Source organism: Eschscholzia californica, unplaced genomic scaffold (assembly GCF_041429995.1).
Source record: "Eschscholzia californica isolate CP2 unplaced genomic scaffold, dmEscCali1.0.p SCAF_5, whole genome shotgun sequence".
Lineage (NCBI taxonomy): Eukaryota > Viridiplantae > Streptophyta > Magnoliopsida > Ranunculales > Papaveraceae > Eschscholzia > Eschscholzia californica.
The window spans coordinates 6,274,740-6,293,424 of record NW_028238472.1 but is presented as its reverse complement, the minus strand read 5'-3'; the positions used below and the strand labels follow the sequence as shown (position 1 = coordinate 6,293,424).

Sequence of the window (18,685 nt, the reverse complement as noted above, 5' to 3'; positions counted from 1 at the left end):
TCTGCTTTGCATATGTTGCGAATTACCTACCAACCCTGTATTTTGGTTCTGCACCTCACTTAACTCTATCGGAAATTGGTTTCTCCCAAGTCTCATGGAATTCAGATGGATGATATTCTTCTGTTAGCCATTGTTTGCTTCAACGCTAGCGTGATGCCGTTCTGTTAGTTTTTTCATTTAGTAGTTCAGGATTTATGTAGCTTCCGTCAATAGGGTACTTTTTTGCTTTCTGTTACGACAGAGATACGCTAGCGTGGAGTACAGACAGCTATCCCAAATGAAGTGCAGGAATGGTTAAAGAAGTCTCAAGCCAATCCGTCCTGTCTGCTAGGTGCAATATTCAGATAGCGTCCTTTCTAGGGCGACCAGTAAGGATGTGATGCGCTAAGGAATTGAATCAAGAAAGTAGAAAGCCTTCTCTCCTGACTTCTCAATCGAGCTTAGTCATTCTTGTCAGTGCTTCTCAAACTGTGTTATACTTCTGATCAAGGCGGAGAGTGTGGGAAGGGTTAGGGTTAAGTGAGGTTGTAGAACCAAATCCAGTCTGTTAATTTTTCATGGTTGATTAAGTTTTCAAGAGCATTTCATGATATATTCAACATTCACTTTTTTAGTTTTAGTCAGGGTTCGAGGGGTTGTTGTGGCTCTTCTCTAAGTTAACAGTAGTAATTAAAGAGTCTAGGGGGAACTCCCGAACCCTCGAGAAACCCTTCAATTGAGTAAGGAAAGGAAGAAGTTACGTATGGAGGTATTCTTGTTCCTGCGCTAAAATCCACTCTAGCTTTAAAGGCTTTTCTCTGACACATTGCGCCATCGAAATTGGATTCTCTGTTCCTATGAACCCTAAGCCGACCAAGCTTCCTTAGTGACTAAGCCCCACGGATTCAAGAGAACGGAGGCTAGCTACAATGGCATTCACTCTCTTTTGGTGGGCGATCCTTTCTTCAGTCACCCGCCAGCCATAAGGATGAAATGTTCGGAAATTATGAATGGATTGGCATACTTACCCGCCATGGCAAAGGAATGAATCCTTTGAGTGGAGTTCCCTTTCTACAAATGATATCTCCTCTAAAAGGTTGGCAAAATGGAAATAGAAGAAGTATCCAAATCTCTCTTTGGGATAGAGATCGACGGAACCTCAGACTAGTTAGCTGGGCCTTACTAAGTCTTGTAATTAAAAAGTCGGCGACATAAGAAACCTCCTACTGGAGTCGTGCCCTGGGACCAGAATCGAGGGTAAACTGCTTTCTTCCAGGGTGCTCTAGGGCAAACTACTTTCTTCTGAAGTGCTCTATCCAAAAAAGAAAGCGAGCCTTCTTCAACGTAGAAGAAACGTGAATCTATTTGTATTAATAACTGTTTGATGAAGATACTGGCTTCAAGATATACGATCCCATTCGATTGATCGAAGTCCCAATATGGATAGAGCAAAGTAATTGAGAGTAGGTCAATGTTCCATTAGAGGATCTTGGAGGAAGAGACGTGGACATGAATTTTACTCTAAAAGGCATTACAATTAAGCTCATTCATATATACAATCCTCCTACCATAAAGCCTCTCAAAGTAAAAGAAAAACGGCAACTAGGAAAGAGCATTCTTTACTTGGTAACATTCTTTTTTGTGCACACTTCATTCTCTTTTGATTCCAAGGTACCTAAAAGCCTTCACTAAACTCACTCTCATGCGAGGCGGACCAACCAAAACTTTCGGGCCCTTTCTGGTACGACAATACCTGCTAAAAATCTCCTTCCTCAGGCTTCTAAGAAAGGAGTTCAAGGAGAGCACTACTCTGATACATCAGTTTGTGCCGGCCTCAGAGCCATCAAGGAGTTGCAAGGACTGATAACAATGGGGTAAGCTAAGGCCTAAGTCCTTCGCCCAGTAAAGCCGCACCTAAACAAAAGAGTCATATTGTATAAACTTGGCGAAGGGTTAAGGCTAAGGCACCTCTTTCGGATGAACAAGCGGTATTGAATTTTCTTCTCCCCTTATAGTATCCTCTGGAACCTTTGAACTAGGAACTTGGGAAATGATAAGTACGCGGTAAAGGAAATTACCCAATGGCGACTAATATTAGTAGAAGAAAGTATTCTAATTGTTTATAACATTAAAACACAACATACATATATATATGTACTGATTTATATTACAATGAAGATTACAGAGTCTGGTGTGCAGCTACGATATCTGTCCATACTTCAAATTCCAGCTTCTTAACTGTAAATTTAGGCAAAACAGTATAAAGGATAGGTTTAATCTAACCTGGAAATATCAGGAGGAATGATGTAAAGAATGTAAAAGGATCAATAGGATTACCTCTCCAACGATGTCCGGAGTTGCGGACGCTTCTTGTTTGTTCTTCTTTAGGGATTCAACTTGAGCTCTCATTTGATTGTTTTTGTCTGAAGCCTGACGATCATCGGCCAATCCGATAATCAACAATGTGTCACAACAAAACAAAATTAATTGAGACTATTCACAGATAATCTTAAGGACTAAAATTGATGCATTGTCACTTAAAATGTCCAAAACAGAAAAGAGGGTAAATGTGAAAAAGGCATCAGGTGGATTTAATAGTTTAGCAAGGATAAAAATGTTATTAACGGATTTCTAGTTATTATTTCCTGACCGTTTTTTGATTCGAAAGTTTAGGAGTTGGAGAAAATAGTTTACCATTTCGAGCATATTCTTCAAGTAAATGATTTCATCTTTCTTCGCTTTTGACACCTCTTGCTTGACATCAAGTAAATTTGTCCTGCATTTCAAGATATCTTTAGGTTGTTAAAAGATGAAGTGATTTTCTGAACTCATTTGTGCAACAATTTTCTAGATTGCATCTCTAAAACTCCAGAGTCTGTTTGGAAACGCCAAAAAGTGAAATGACAACTCTAGCTCCCACTTTCTAAAACTAGGGCTCTCTAATCAGCACTGTAACCTGTAGTTCTTGGAAAACTGGAGTGATCGATTTTTCTTTCAGGATTCATGGTTTAGGATGCGTTGATTTATCTGAAACCATAAAGTTCTTCCAACTCCTAACTTTCAACCAGTCGGATATGTTATAATTTGAACACGATTGATATCTGTTGGCTTAGTATTTGTCAGTTGATATGGATATAAATCAGATATACTTACTTGTATTGAGACAAAATGTCTAGGTTTTGCTCCTCCACAAGCTGTTCAACGGTATCAAGAATGGTAGACACCTATAAAGATAACAATCCGACATCATTTATACAGGTAAGTAGAAATCTTATTCTACTTTTCTTCTGACCTTTGTTTCAAATAGCTTGATCTAGAAATAACTGCCAACAAATAAATAAGGTGCTTATGTAATATCCGAGAAGAGAAAATTTGTGTGAGATACTATCTATCTTCGGCTAAAATTCAAGACAAACAAACTCTAGCTGTAAATATTCTTCATAAAAGTGTTTATCGAACACAAAACATAAAAGAAAATATAGTCGAGATACACACCTGTGTTTCGAGACAGATAGACTCAAACTCCTCCTGGAAAAAAAAAAAACGAAGGAAGGAAATAAGATGGGATTCAAAAGGTATCGTGATAGTATGAATATGAAAAGAAGTAAGAAAGATTATGAAGAAAGTGTACCTCAATACTCTCATGCAGAGAAGCAATAACCTGAAAATATCAGTTCACTCGTAATAAGTTTCATTACCATGAAATCTGTTTTTTCTTTTAACATTTCCAACAATTTCAAAACAAGTAAAGAAAGAACATTATGCATTCAATAACATAATGAAACTCAAAATAAATAAAAAAACTCAAGAATAGCAAAACAAATCATGAACAAGTAACATTATTTAGTAAATGAATCGTGACGGCCACAATATAAACGCAAGAAACCAATCTTAGGATGAACCTCTAACGTTAATAGCCATTTAACCGTCCATGTATCTTTAAGACTTAGTAACAGCAATCTTCTCAAGTTTATAAAACCAAATAAAGGAGCAAGAAGCAAAGGAGTGCTCACTTTTACAACACATAAGAACAATTACCTGAATAAATAGCTGATAAAGAACCTCTTGCTTAGCTTTGGTGAATGTTGGAAATGCTTTTAGAAATTCCTACAAGTTTTGTATTAATAGAAACCACTATTAAAAGGAAAGGAAGAGAAAACAACACCAACTAATCATCACCACGGCATTCTAGTAAAAGTAATATAGAGACTGATGGTTTTTCTGATTGAAAAAAGGTATATGTACATGATACAGATTAAACAAATACCTATCCTGAATAGAAGCACCTAGTAGCATAATTAAGTAGTGGTGCTCGAATTCCACTGATTTAAGAACGATGTAGGTAAAAAGTGGCGAATTACAACAGCTAGAACTGGGTGATAAAGTTGATCATCCTTTTCTATCCTTCTCATCATTTTGAAAGTTGAAAACAAAATCACATTGTTGAACTATTTAGTAAGAATAGTGAAGTCACCTCTTTAGAGCATGCTGTTAATAGTGAACGTATACCCAGCTTAAATGACTTCTTTAAATTCAATTGCCTCAGCCCTGGAGGAGGAATACCACTTTGTTGGTCCATTGAATAAGCTGACCACCCAAGTACCTAACCATGGGGAAATATGAACTGTATTAAGAAACCTGGTAATTTAGGGAATTAGTGAGTTAGTGACCAACTCAAATTATATTCAAACTCAATGCAAATAACGCATACACATGGAAATATCATCCATGTAACATTTAAAATCTCCTATCTTGTATCAGGTCATTCAGAGCTGTGAGTATTAGACGGTGCCAAGTGATAAATTTGTCAGCTAATACGACTCATTTACAATGTTAACTAATACCATAAGATAGTAACATGGTAAACCTAATCCAAAATAGGTAAAGGCTATATAAAATTTGCCATCTCTGGGATGTCAGATTGTTATTTCTATTGTTTAAAGACTCGGTCCATACGGATGTCTTAAAAATCCAAAATCGGACCTTCAGACTACCATAATCCATCTTTAAATTCTTTTTCCCTTGAGCTACTTTCAGATAATCCCTCTATATTTTGAGAACTCTTAAATCTTTCATTGACACCTTATCTTTTCAACTACCCTAGTTGGGAAATACTTGTGAATTTTCACTCAAATATACTAATCCTTTACACACCAATAAACGGAGGTATATTCAAGTTAGACCAAGTCATAGTTATGTTCTAGTGACAAATTCAGAACTTCAAAACTCTAAGTTCATTAAACACCGGCCTTGGTTAACATGTACCAATCTAGAGCTACCATTTGCTAGCACCGAATCCACAGAAACTGAATTTTGACACTAAGTTCATTAGAGATTCTAGAACCAGCTCACGACATTTATAATATTCTCAAAAAGTTGATTCACCGCATTCAGACTCTAGTACTCTACATCATCAAACCCTAATATCAAATCCGTTCATAAGCTATAGGAGCTCAGTAACTCAAAGACAATCTGTAAAATTGTAAGCGGTGCCAGCATGATACTAAGGTTATGAACACCTATCGGACAACAGCCTTACCTGCTCGAATTCAGAATCAGTCAGAAATCCCTACACCACCAGATAAGTAGCCTGAATTCTTTGTCTCTGGGTATGAAACAATTCAGCAACAAATGGGTTCAGTAAAACCTAATTTTGTAAAGATTAAACCTTTATTCTTCCGCTGTTCCACCCAAAACCTTTTCTTTCCAAAACATGGCACATTTTAAATTTGGACCCCTGTATGTGGGGATCAATTGATTTTCATCTAATGAGAAAGAAGGATATTTATGAGAGAGATCATTCTCAACAAATGATCATCAAAACTTTAGAGTAAAAAGAAACTTGAATACTTCACCCGAAACCCTATGAATCCAAACGTTCTGCAAAAATCGGATTTTCGGGTGCCGGGTTGTATCCGTCAACGATGAGTAGAAAGAAATAAGAGGCTATACTAGAAATATTGGTGATTGAAAAAAATACGACATTTACGTTTTAGAGAAAGATTTTTTTCTATCAAATTCTTCATTTTCTGATTGCATTTCTATATCCAAAATGAATCAATAAACATGAATATCTCAACAAAATCATATCTATGAACATGGATATTATCATCTCTATGTATGTCATATCATAAATGGCAGACTTGTTTCTGGAACCCTAACAATAAAGATGAATAACTCTAGGGTTTAGTTTGGATAAGTGACTGAATTAAACCTAACAATTTTAAACCCTAACAATGAAAATGAATAACAATGACTGAATTAAACTCTAGGGTTTAGTTTGGAACCCTAACAATGACTAAATTAAACCATAAAAATTTCAAATTCTAGCAATGAAGATGAAAAACAATGACTCAATTTAACTCTAGGGTTTAGTTTGGAATAGCTTACCTTAAGAATGAAGCCGGAAGCCCTGAATCCCCTAAAAATTTCAAATTCTGTTGCTCGAGCTTCAGCTCGACTTCTCAAACTTCAGCAGAATTCTCTCTCTCTCTCTCTCTACTCTATCTTAATGAAAAATGAAGGGTGTATTGAGAATTAAAAGATTAATGAAGGATGAAACTGTAATATTCACTAAACCCACCTCTGGTTAACGCCAGAAGTGCCAGCTTAGTGAGACGTGGTCGGCCACGTTAGAGTCGGGCGGCCACCCGGGCCAAGCACCATTTCTCAAATGGTGGGTGGTTTAGGGAAATAAGAAAATTATCTGGGGTACAACGTATTGGGTGGAAACAAAAAGTTTTTGACACATTTTATTTCCTCCAACCACTTCAACTTTTCAGATTCTTCTCCCTCAACCAAAATTCTGGCGACCCAACCATACTCCGGCGACATCCACCATTAACGCCGACCACCACCAAGTTCGTCTCTTGTTCCCCTCTCTCTCTCTCTCTCTCTCTCTCTCTTATTCTATCTTCCTTTTTTTCCCTCTCTCTCTTATTAATGTTGTGTAAGTTCCGGCGAAGGGGCTTTCCCCTTCGCCAGAAACTCGTCTGTTTTTCGAGACGAGCTTGCTTTGTCTAGATCTGGAAGAACCAGATTCAGACGACCTTCTGGTTTTCAGCTAAAGGGTTTCAGCGAAGAGGCTCTCCCCTTCGCCGGAACTTGGAGAAAGAAAGAGAAGCATGGAGAGGGATGGAGAGAGAGAGAAAAAAAAAAGGAGGGAGGGAGAGAGAAAGAGAGAGTTGTTGCCGATCGTTGCCGACGAAGAGCCAACCGACGACTCTCTGCCGGCAACAAGGGAGGGTGTGTTTGGTTTTTTTTCACCTTTTAAAATTTTGCACTCCGGATACTTTTTTATTTTCCCAAATCACTCACCTTCTCAAATGTGAATTAAGCAAGTTATCTTCTAAAAAAATAGATTTATGGGTTAAAAGTTAATTAGTAACATCACAAGGGAGGTTGGTCCAAAGCCCAATGGTTTTTCAAATTAAGCTTTGGGTTCTTTGCACAAAATAAATAAGTCGCAGATCCAAAAGTCAATTAACTGACAGGAAGAAAATGTTATTGTTGTGGTATTATGAAAATAAAAATTTGATTTTCCTGTCTTGATGAAAACAGGGATACATTTTGTAGTGCCTTTCTGAAATAAAATTTAAAGATCAACTTGTCGAATTTTATTTCTAAAATTCTTATTGTTTCTCAAACTTAATCCAGCTCTTTACAATCAAAATAATATAATTTAAAACATAAATTAAAAGGTTAAAGAGAGAGAGAGAGAGCAAGTCGAGTCGAGTTGTATCTATCCTTAGGACATTGAACACCATGGTTTAGTAATAAAGTCCGTCAGGTGTTTGACTCCCAGGATACAACGATTGCACCTTTTAGTTTGATGACTAAGAGTACTTCGTATTCCTGAAAGCGTGCAAACTTTGAACAAGCAGTATGAACAACAAATGTAAATGACTTTTTTAAAATTTTAAATGGTCATGTAACTTAGAATACTGAAAGTTTCATAATTTGTTTGTTGGATTAATCAGTTTGGTATTTATAGAAGTTTTGACAACACTTTCGATGGGTGCAATCTAGACCATTAGATCTCGGGTACGGTTTGGGCAATCAGATCTCGGGTGCCATCAGATCTCGGGTGCCATCTTGACCGTCAGAGATCTATCTAGATCTCGCGCCCCGAACGCCCGTCGTTCGATCCTTAACGAATCTATCTTAAAAGGGGTCCAACATCTTGATCGTCGGATCTTATCAGATCCACTCCTCACATCTCAATCGTCTGATCAGATCCATGTCGTAAAATGAAAGACTCCAATCGCTCCTCGCAACGATGCTTACGTGAGAAGTGCGTGCGGGCGCCTCTAAAGCGCCCAATGGTAGCGCAAGCTACGACCAATCACAAGGAAAAGTCTTATTTGAAACTTAACAAGGAGAAACCTTATTCGAAACTTAACAAATCTTCCTCAAACAAGCACAAAAAATACTTTAACGTGATAAGTACTGAAAACAGGCAACGCCTTAAGCCCTGATCGTCAGGGACCTTGCAAAAACAAGTATACAACACAAAGAGCCTCTAAATAAAAGCCTCGCCGTGCGAGCACCCATAAGTTCTGCTTCGTATGCCCCCTGAATAAACAATCAATAAACTTTGATAACCCAAGCTACGACCAAGACATATAAATAAAATGAGCCTTGCTTTGCAGGACACTCAATCACTAAATGCCCTTGTTGGCCAAAGGAGAGGACCAATGCAATCGAAAATAAGATTAAACAAAAATTACATGGTTGAAAAAGAAACTATCTTCAAAGCAAAGTCCTAGTAGTCCAAGCTATGACCGGGATTAAAAACAAAACAATCACAAATCAAGCCTTGCATCGACAAGCACTATACTAGGAAATTCACAGGTTGATATTACAAAAGGGAACTAACGTTTTTTTCTTGCAGGAATATAGAGAAGAGATTTCTTCATACATTAGTTAGTTAGGACACACTTGTAGTTATCATAGGGCATGCATATTGCGCTAATCCACTAATGTTTTTTGTTTAAATATGAAATATTATGCAGTCAATTCAGGAAAAAAATGTGGGAAACATCGAAATAAGAGTTTTCCTCATTATAGGAAAAAAATTTACATATCGGAAGAAGAAGAGGACGAGGAGAAGACGACACTGAAAGGGAATCGATATAAGCTTGAATCACCAACGCCACTGATGAGACATGAAAATGTCCCATTTGAGTCTCTTGAATTGGATGAGTTAGTCTATCTAAGGCAAGTTACTCTCATGAATTACCTCTTTTTCTACTCAGGTACCTTTTTCAGAGTTATGTGTGCAAAACGGAAGTCAAATCGGAGTCCGGATGAATAAAATAGAGCGAGTCAAAGTTCGGGTCAAATTTGATATACTAAAAGTCAAGAGGGACACGTGGCATGCATCTGGCAAGAAATCGAATGGACCAGGGAATGCGTGGGCTACTTTCGGTTTATCCAGCGGTACACGGAGCAATTACAATGACCCGGAATATGAAACCCGACTCGGATGACGTCAGATGACGTCATCATCTTCTTCTTCCTCTTTCCTTATAACTGAGAGCTGGTTTCTTAAAACAGAGGCCACCAAGATTCGATTTTCCGACCGACTAAGAGAAGAAATAGAAAGAAGGACAGAAAAGGAAAGAAAGAAGAGATCTCTCGGCTGGTTTAGAAAATTAGAGAGAGATATATTTTGGTTATCTCTAACAAAAGAAAGATAGAGATGAATATATTTTCAATTGGAAAAAGGAAGGAGAGAAACTGAAGATACAAGGAAGGAGAGGATTGAGATGATTTGATTTGGAATTTCTAGAGAGAGAATTCTCTATTTACAGTAGAGAGATTCTTAATAGAGCAAGCTTTTGAAGATATTTTCTAGAGAGATGAAGAAGGTAAGCAGACTATAGAGATTCGGCTGGATTTTTCTCCTCTGTTTTTGTATAAAACAGAAAGAGGACAGAGAAGAGGGGACATCTCATCTTTGGGGATCAAATCCTCTTTGAAGCTCAATTAAACAGAAATATTAGAGAGAGAAGGGGAGAGAGAGTTCCGAATTGTATTCTTATTCCTCTTTTCTAAACCAGAGAATTATCTATCTTCTTTTCTTCTTCTTGTGTAGTTCTTTTTGTGAGAGAGAGTACTAACAGAGTAGAAATTGAGAAACACAAACAGAGAGTGAGAGTGATTTGTATATAGAGAGAGAGGATTGTAATTTAATTCTTTATATAATACAATCTTCAATTTCAATTTCCATGTGTTAGCTGATTCATATTGAAATAGAAAGAGAGAGAGAAACAGTAGAGAGAGAGGGAGATTTTGTTGGAGAAGAAGACCGCGTTTGGTCAAGAAGTGTTGCTGGAAAATCATTTTCCATTGACGCTGGAAAATTATTTTCTCCAGAGAAGCGTTTGGCTGCCAGACAGGAAATAAGCAAAAAGAAGTTAAGTTGTTCTTCCCTTTCTTCTCTTATTTGTCATATTTGTTTTGATCATGAATAGCTAAATCTCTCATCTAGGATTTTACGATGAAACTCATTTTTGATCTTTTAGAGATATATCTTTGATTGATTATTCTTTATTATGCTTCATGGTTTACTTTGTTTTAGTTTGTTAAATAGCTTTTCTATTCATTATCTATACTTTTAGGTTTGATACGTCATGCTTAGGTTAAATCCTTTGATGGTGTATACTTATCACTTGATAGATAATAGTTTAGAGGTTTGTTTTTCAAAATAAATACAATTACATTGTTATGATTTATCGGTTTTAACAAAAACATCCCCCGGAATTAGGTTAGTTCATTAACCGAAATTCTGAGTTATAGGAAAAGAGAATTAATCATTTTAAGTACTTGTTCCAAAAAGTGATTTTATAGAGTGGATTCCAAAATCCTAGACTTCTCCCCAATTTGAGTTCATTTATTTTATTTGTTTTAGTACTTTAGTATTTTATAAAACCAAAATCAAAACCAAAACCATACTATCTCTAAGTTTTAGAATAGGTTTAACTAGTCTCTGAGGAACGAACCGGTCTTTCCGGAAATATTACAACTTGACACCCGTGCACTTGCGGGTGTAGACCTATTTAGGGTAACCTTTCTAGGCCCATCAGCCACGAGCTTACCTCTTTCCTTTAATCGAAGAAGGTACTCCATTATTCTAAACACGGTAGGCGTTGAATCACTCAGAGTGCCTTTAACATATTGAATAAGCGGGCAAACAGGACAAACATTGAGGATAAGCTCCAAATTGTGAAGATGGATAAGTTGTCCTAGACGGAAAATCCTAATAAAACTGTCACCTTCCACCTCCGCCTGAAGATCTTAAATTAACTATTCAGGGTCGGTAACACCATGAAGAAATTCGTACCAATATTTCTTAGAGGAAGAGTTATACGAACTGCAAGAGAAGCCATGATGTGGAGGTGATCAATTTCCCATGATTGAAAAAATATATAGGAAAGATTGGGTGGGAAATCGAAGCGATCCGACACCATGATCAAAGGAAATAAAAGCAAACTGAAAATGAGCAAGTGTCGAGAAACGACGCATGGAAAAACGAAAAGACACAAATGGAGCATCGATCGAAAAGCAAAACATTTACTGTAGGGTCCAACTACTGATCATGAGAATGACTTCAGGTCACTACTAATGAAGAAATTACCAACCAGAACAATGGAAAAAAGAAAGGGAATAAAATATTTCATTTTATTCATTCCCAAAAAAATTTATTATAGAAGAAATTACGGCTCAAAATAGCAAACTTAACGATCCAACCCGAATTTATTACAGAGCAAAGGGAAGAAAGTCGAGAGAAAATTAGGGGCAACCCCTCCGATCAACCAGGTCTACCCAACTCCTCGCTCGCGTAGAAAGGGAAAAAGAGCGAAAACGAACCATTGACAGAAGGATAACAACAATCTAGAGATGCAGAAATCGAGAAGTCCCCAAAATCCGTCTCAAACTAACCAGATCCCAGGTTTGACCACTAACCGAGTTTTATGAGAAGAACAGGCACATAACGGAAGTCCATTACTATTTGAATTTTGTTTCACCCGGTGAGGGAACCCGAACTAATCCTGAATTAGCATGGTTCTGTTGAATGGCACTCCCATTTAGCATGACTTTCTTGAATGGAACGGAGAACGAGTGAATTCTAAATAAAATTCATATGAAGGTCTCATGTTAAACTTGGAGAAATCAGAAGGTCTGAAGAAAATTATCAAGGAAAAAAGTAACTTGGGAAAAATTATCCAAAAAGAAAATCAAGTAACAAATGAGCTATTTACAGATGGAAGATGAATAACAAAGGTCTCTGTAGAAGAATAAAGAATAAAAGAGGAATACCTCGAAACCCAACGAAGCCATCAATGTTCTGAAGGAAATCACGGTAAATCTCTGACTAAGGCTTCGTATGAATAAAAAGAAGATGTGCGTCCACGCATGGCAGAGAGGGTACCTTAGTTAGTTACCCAAAAGATAACTAAAAAAACACGAGATCAGAGGAGCAATCGTCTAACGTCAAAAAATGAAAAAGGGTAGGAACAAATTATGTTCTTCAAAAGTTAAGGCATTAATACCTTCCGCATGCGAAAGGAGGCGTCAATAACTCTGGAAGTAGTCCTGAAAAGCAAGCAACTCTAGAAGCGGTTCTGGAAAGCAACTCTATAAAGTGTTCAATTAGACAAAAAACAAATGACTTTCAACACAACCCTAGTTCATGTATATTCCAAATCTCAAAAATTTATTTAAACTAATTATTCATAATCTTAATTTACATACGAATTACGTGCATAAAATTATCTGTGAAGATCGGAGAAAAGACTCTTAAGTTTTTCCACTCGTTAGTTTCTATACTTTTGACTGACGAGTGACGAGATTCGTGATGATCCAAAAAATGGTTATCAGTTGACTATGGTAAATCCATATCGAGTCGACAAAGAGGTTGAATCCGAAAGAGGTCTGCCACTCAAACCCAGAATTAGGGGGTCGGGACGATCGTCCTAGGCGCCTAAGTCCGACCTTAGCTCAAATACAACCAGGTATGCCCTGGGATTCACGAGAAGACCACAAGGTCCGTGTAAGTGGTGTCAATACCTCAATACCGAAACATGAGGTAGAAGTATGTCTAATGCTTATCGATTTAATAAACTTTGGTTTCAGAAACCCCACAGGAGGAAACTTTTCCTAAATCATATACAAACTCGGAAACATAATCTATGAAGCATCCTTGAATAAGGTAACTTCTAAACATCAAAGATATAAGCCCAAAGAGGAATTCTGATATCTGCAGGCTACAAAATAGTAGTTTCAATCCAACACATTGGATCTTTGCCGCCTATCTACAGTCGGTTAAAGCAACCTATAAAAGGTAAGCAAATCGCCTCGAAGAAGGCATAAACAAAAACGAGCGAACCAACTCTCTTAATCAACGAGTAAGTCCCAATTCCATAACTCGAGGTTCACTTAATACTCAATATTTTTACTAGTAGGCCAAGCTGTTTGTCTTGAGGGTTAAAGAAGTTTCCGAGTTCTTTGCAGCTTCGACCCCTAAATTTCTGATTAATTTCCTTTTAATGTCTTCGTCATTTTTTGAGAGAGAGAAAGAATAAATGGAAGAAGACCAGAGAGGGAGGGAGACAAGGAGAAACAGTGGAAAGAGAGTGAGAAGGAAATGGGAACGACAATTGTGAACGAGATGCCCTTCGATCAAGGTGCCAATATGATCAATTGGTCGAATAAGACAAATGATGAAGATCTGATCAAAGGGCATCTCCCTAATAGAAAGGAAGAGAAAGAGAAATGACTCATTCAGATGACCCGCGACTAACGACGATTGAATCTTACAACAGGTCACACAAAAGAGTGTCGACTGGATTATAAGATCTGATGAGAGAGAATAGGATATATATATATATATGACGATCTTGAGGTATCCAAAAGGCCCCGCTAGGAGACGGGGAATCCAAAGATTTTCCCACCCAAAATTTTCATTCCGAGGAAGCAAAAGTGGATGCCCCAAAACAACAACCATGTGTGTCGTGTTAAGGTGTTTGTCACTATAGATAAGAAAAAAGAGTGGAAATTGGGGTGGTGGTCAAGTCAAAAAAAGAAAAAACCAGACACGAAAGTCCCTCCATTATTATGCCTCAAACCCTCACACCCCACCCATACTTTCTCTCTCTAGAAATTCATTCTCAATCAGTCTAATAGTCTATCTATCCACAAAGAAGAAACCTTCAAATTCCCCCCCACGCTTGCTTTTAACCCCTCCCGACCAATACCTCAGGTCTTCAGTATGTTAGTGCTCTTTTCCTTGGATTTTTCTTCTCACCTTCTCTCCACCTAGGTTCCGATTCTTCTCTCTCTCTTACCCTCTCCTCTTTCTCTCTCTATCTTATTGTTTTTGTTGTGTTTTAGCTGAAAAAACAGAGATTCCTCTACTATTTCTTTTATTATTTTCAAAAATTCTCTCCTTTTCTGTCTATCTATATCTATATATATGTGGGTAATCTAGATATTTATATGGGTAGCTAAGAAGATCATTATATCTGGTAATTTTCTTCTTTTGCCTTTTACTTTGATTGTTTTTTTTTGGGGGTTAGGGTTTGAAATTGACTCCAATATTCTGTACTGTTTATGGTATGAATCTTCTGTTCATAGTTTTTTGATGTCTTTTGTTGTAGAAAATAGAGGGTGATTTTGTCAACAAGCTGAATTAGGTTTAAGTTTTTTGGTGTTTTATACAAAATCAGAAACTACTGTTGTTCTTGATTTATAACAAAACCCTTATTCTCAACTATGTTAGTACCTTTTAGGTTTATGCAGGTTAAAAAGCCCTTTTGGGGTTTCTTTATAGTATTTGAAATTGGAATCTTGTATTTCAATAATTGAGTTGAATCAACACAATTCATGTGTTAGAGTGTCTTCCTGTTACAACTTATTAGCTAAACTAAGTATCTAACACCATTAAAAGGAAATTAACCAAAACCAATATTATAGATGAATACCACTTGGGATTCCACTTTGAGACTTTTCCATCTTATTTCTTTTTTTGGTTTTGTCTAATCTTCGGAATTTCTTATTAATATGATCATGCTACATTATGTTTCCGGTAACTCGGTTAAGTCAAACACGGACTGTTTTCGTAGTAACGGTTCAAAAACACTTTGTTAGGTTTTTGTCGTTTCATGATCCGTTTAGTATTTACCATTAAAGCACAGTTTAGGTTCTTTAAGTATCACCAATCATAGTTATTGTTTCTTTTTTATGATTATATTGATTACGTCCTAATGTTGTTTTGATTTCCATTTTTATCCAATATCACCTATTTGTCAAAGTTCGTATTTTTAAGCAACTCAAAATCACTATTTCTCTTATAGAAGATATCAACCTCCTCGTACTCTTAACCAGAGTGGTATTATTAACTTTTGAATGACAACTTCTTGTTTTATTTTTTCGGTTAGATGAAAAGTAAATACATTGTATTTGGTGTGAAAAGATTTTTAATAGGAACCCAATTTCATAAACCTCTATAGTGCTTTTAGTTCTTGTAGCTGAGATGCTGAGTTGTTGATCCTAAATCAGTTATATGACTACATAGACAGGATTGAGTTTGATCTATCGACGTCCTTTAAGGGTTTTGTAACTAGGGTCACCGTATTCTTGAAACTAAATCTCGAGTACAGTTTGCTTGACATTTCCTCACTTCCTGTGGGGCAGATTTTAGATATTTCTAGAGTATAATTTTTGATGCTGTTGTTTGAATTTTTGACACAGAATCATGTAATATGTACTTCATTGCATGCGAGAGTCGACACTGAATAGTTACTTTATTACGAAAAGGAAATACCTCAATAACTTCCCGTTGTTTGGAATTTGTGATATAAGTTAGCTTATTTGCTGCCCGGTTTTGAGAACCAAGTACAGAAGTTGATATGGCTCCAACAAGCACCATTTTTAAGGAGGTTCCGGAATCTCACACCATGGAGACCGAACTATCCACTACACACGAGGAGCTGGGGAGTTTCCATCGTACTAAGCTTTCAAGTTCGTCTAGTTTTAAAGCAGGAATACCATCTACTACTGGCGTGCATGAGCTTCTTGAGTGCCCAGTATGCACCAATTCCATGTACCCTCCTATACACCAGGTATTTCCTCTATTACAAGCCCATAGACAACATAGTCAAATGATATCAGTCAGTTATCTGAATGATTTTTTCGATTTTCGGTGTTTTTCTGTCTAGCATTTAACCCACCCTAATGGTTTTATAGAAGAGACTTCTTATTGCCTCTTAAATATGTTCTGGAAATCTACTTTAACAACAATGATACAATCCAAATATCTGCTATATACTCAAAGAAACTTTTGAACATTCTACATCTGATCGAATTTTACTACAACTAAAGCATTAATGTTTTCCTTGTACTTTTTCTTTTGTTATTTTTTTTCTTTCTGTCTTCCGTTTTCAGTTTCTTTTCATGTTTGACGACATATTTCAGAATAACACCACCAAGTTGTTTTCATCCAACATGCTGTTCGTCCCTGAAGTAGTTTTCTGTTGCTATCTTAATCGTTTATCTCTAACTTTTGCGGCATGCAGTGTCCAAATGGCCACACACTCTGCTCAAATTGCAAAGCAAGAGTACAAAATCACTGTCCTACCTGTCGGTACGAGCTGGGAAACATAAGATGCCTAGCTTTGGAGAAAGTTGCCGAATCCCTTGAACTTCCTTGCCGGTATCAGGACTACGGGTGCCAAGGTGTTTTTCCATATTACGGCAAATTGAAGCATGAACAGTCGTGCATATTCAGGCCCTATAACTGCCCATATGCAGGTTCGGAATGCCTCGTCACTGGCGACATTCCTACACTAGTAACTCACTTGAAAAATGATCATAAGGTGGATATGCATGATGGATGCACATTCAATCATCGATATGTCAAAGCGAATCCACAGGACGTCGAGAATGCCACATGGATGCTAACGGTTAGTCATTTCTTCGTTCTTCACTATTTTGTCTTCTTGATTCCGAGTATCATATCTTGCATTTCACTGCATTTTGCTGTGTTATGTTAGAATACCAGGGGATAACTTGCGCTCTACAGGCGAAGACAATGCCGTTGAGCACATAACCATACTTGGTTACATCAGAACATAAACTTGTTGGATACTTGGATCTGAAACAAAGTACCAGAGTTTATAAAGAAACCACATGAATCTATCAGCATACCCATATTTATTAGAACGATGGTGGATTTATCGAAGCATGTGTGAAATGCTAGGCATTACCTGTGTCTCTGGTCGAGTGCAAGGAAATGTATTTGAGCTCGAAAAAATTTAATGGGTGATATTAAGGCATCACTTAGTTGTATCGCAAATAGAACACCTAAATTTATAAAGAAAACCACGTCAATTTTGTTATAATACATGGATTTATTATAACAACGCCAGGATCTATCAAACCCATGTCTGACTCAAGAGTCTGGGACGAACGTCTCCTCAAAAGTCCTGGTTTGTTATGTAGATTACCCATAGAGACTTGCGGTGGTAATCTTTATCTACTGTAATTCTGCCATATCACAATCTTTTCTGCAGGTTTTTAATTGCTTTGGACAACATTTCTGCCTCCACTTTGAGGCCTTTCTTCTGGGAATGTCTCCGGTTTATATGGCATTCTTGAGATTCATGGGAGACGATAGCGAGGCTAAGAATTTCAGCTACAGTCTTGAGGTAGGTGGCAATGGCAGAAAGCTTATCTGGCAGGGAGTTCCTAGGAGTATCAGAGACAGTCATAGGAAGGTTCGTGATAGTTATGACGGCTTAGTCATTCATCGAAATATGGCACTCTTCTTCTCAGGTGGAAGTAGACAGGAACTGAAGCTTCGAGTGACAGGTAGAATATGGAAAGAACAATGACCCAGTGAATTTGTCGAACTTAAAATTGGGCCGTTATTTTGTGGGTCAATCACACGAAAACTTCTTGGACCACGAAGGATGCGGCCGGAAAAACTGAATTTTCGGACTTGGGTATGATGGTGGTTTGGTCTCCGTTTGTTGCTTTATTTTTGAATAAATAGAACTCTAGAGAACAGAAACTAGTTATTCTGGGTTGTATTGTTTGTCTATGTAAATTACACCATGAAGTCTTTAGTTAAGTAAACATGAATAAGTGGTTGGTATGTATGAATTTGATTAAGTTCTTTGTTATGGTAATTGGGTAATTATAAACTTATGATCTATCTGAAGGAAGTGATTTTGCAGATGTTGAGTTGGTTTATTTTGTGGATGTTCTTCACAATATAAATATGTGTTCACGAGAAAAATATTGGTATATTTCTAAAACTTTTAATGAACCAAGAAATGATGGAGACCAACCACAAAAGGAAAAGTCGAAAATTATCAACCCTTGGATCCTAATATATTAAAATAGAAATTAGGTTAATTTGAGTAGAACAACATTCTCTAATGGCCCAACATAATTTAAAAAGGAAGTTTAGGTTAATTTCAGTACAACAACAAATATTATTGTCAACAAATTAAGTTTATAAATCCACCCCAAAGTTTCTCTCTCCTTACTAGATATATTTCTACACCTACTATACACCAATAAGTGATCTCATTGAGCTCAAACTTTTCTCTTCACATTTCAACTTGATTCTATATAAGAAGACTAAATTCACTTCCTATAACAAAATAAGAAGAAATTTAGGTAAAAATGAAGACTA

General features: G+C 37.0%; 2 protein-coding genes across 6 annotated transcripts; one reads left to right on the top strand and one right to left on the bottom strand.

Moving 5' to 3' along the window:
• Positions 1-2,053: 2,053 nt before the first annotated feature.
• Positions 2,054-6,511, bottom strand: EMB3006 (embryo defective 3006). 2 transcript variants are annotated; one of them, XM_086642553.1, is made up of 10 exons: positions 6,370-6,508; positions 5,519-5,584; positions 4,454-4,582; positions 4,018-4,086; positions 3,611-3,640; positions 3,475-3,507; positions 3,133-3,203; positions 2,674-2,755; positions 2,317-2,409; positions 2,054-2,217 (listed from the first exon to the last, which is right to left on the bottom strand). In XM_086642553.1, exons 3-10 carry the CDS (start codon positions 4,556-4,558, stop codon positions 2,179-2,181), a joined length of 522 nt encoding a protein of 173 aa, XP_086498679.1. In that variant the 5' UTR covers positions 4,559-4,582; positions 5,519-5,584; positions 6,370-6,508; the 3' UTR covers positions 2,054-2,178. The 2 variants fall into 2 exon arrangements, with proteins under 2 accessions (XP_086498679.1, XP_086498680.1); XM_086642554.1 differs by lacking the exon at positions 5,519-5,584 and having other exon boundaries at positions 6,370-6,511.
• Positions 6,512-14,031: 7,520 nt separating this feature from the next.
• Positions 14,032-18,220, top strand: LOC147536601 (E3 ubiquitin-protein ligase SINAT2-like). 4 transcript variants are annotated; one of them, XM_086639803.1, is made up of 4 exons: positions 14,032-14,510; positions 15,886-16,106; positions 16,560-16,946; positions 17,556-18,220. In XM_086639803.1, exons 2-4 carry the CDS (start codon positions 15,894-15,896, stop codon positions 17,874-17,876), a joined length of 921 nt encoding a protein of 306 aa, XP_086495929.1. In that variant the 5' UTR covers positions 14,032-14,510; positions 15,886-15,893; the 3' UTR covers positions 17,877-18,220. The 4 variants fall into 4 exon arrangements, with proteins under 4 accessions (XP_086495929.1, XP_086495930.1, XP_086495928.1 ...); XM_086639804.1 differs by having other exon boundaries at positions 14,033-14,305; XM_086639802.1 differs by having other exon boundaries at positions 14,042-14,305; positions 15,736-16,106.
• Positions 18,221-18,685: the final 465 nt, after the last annotated feature.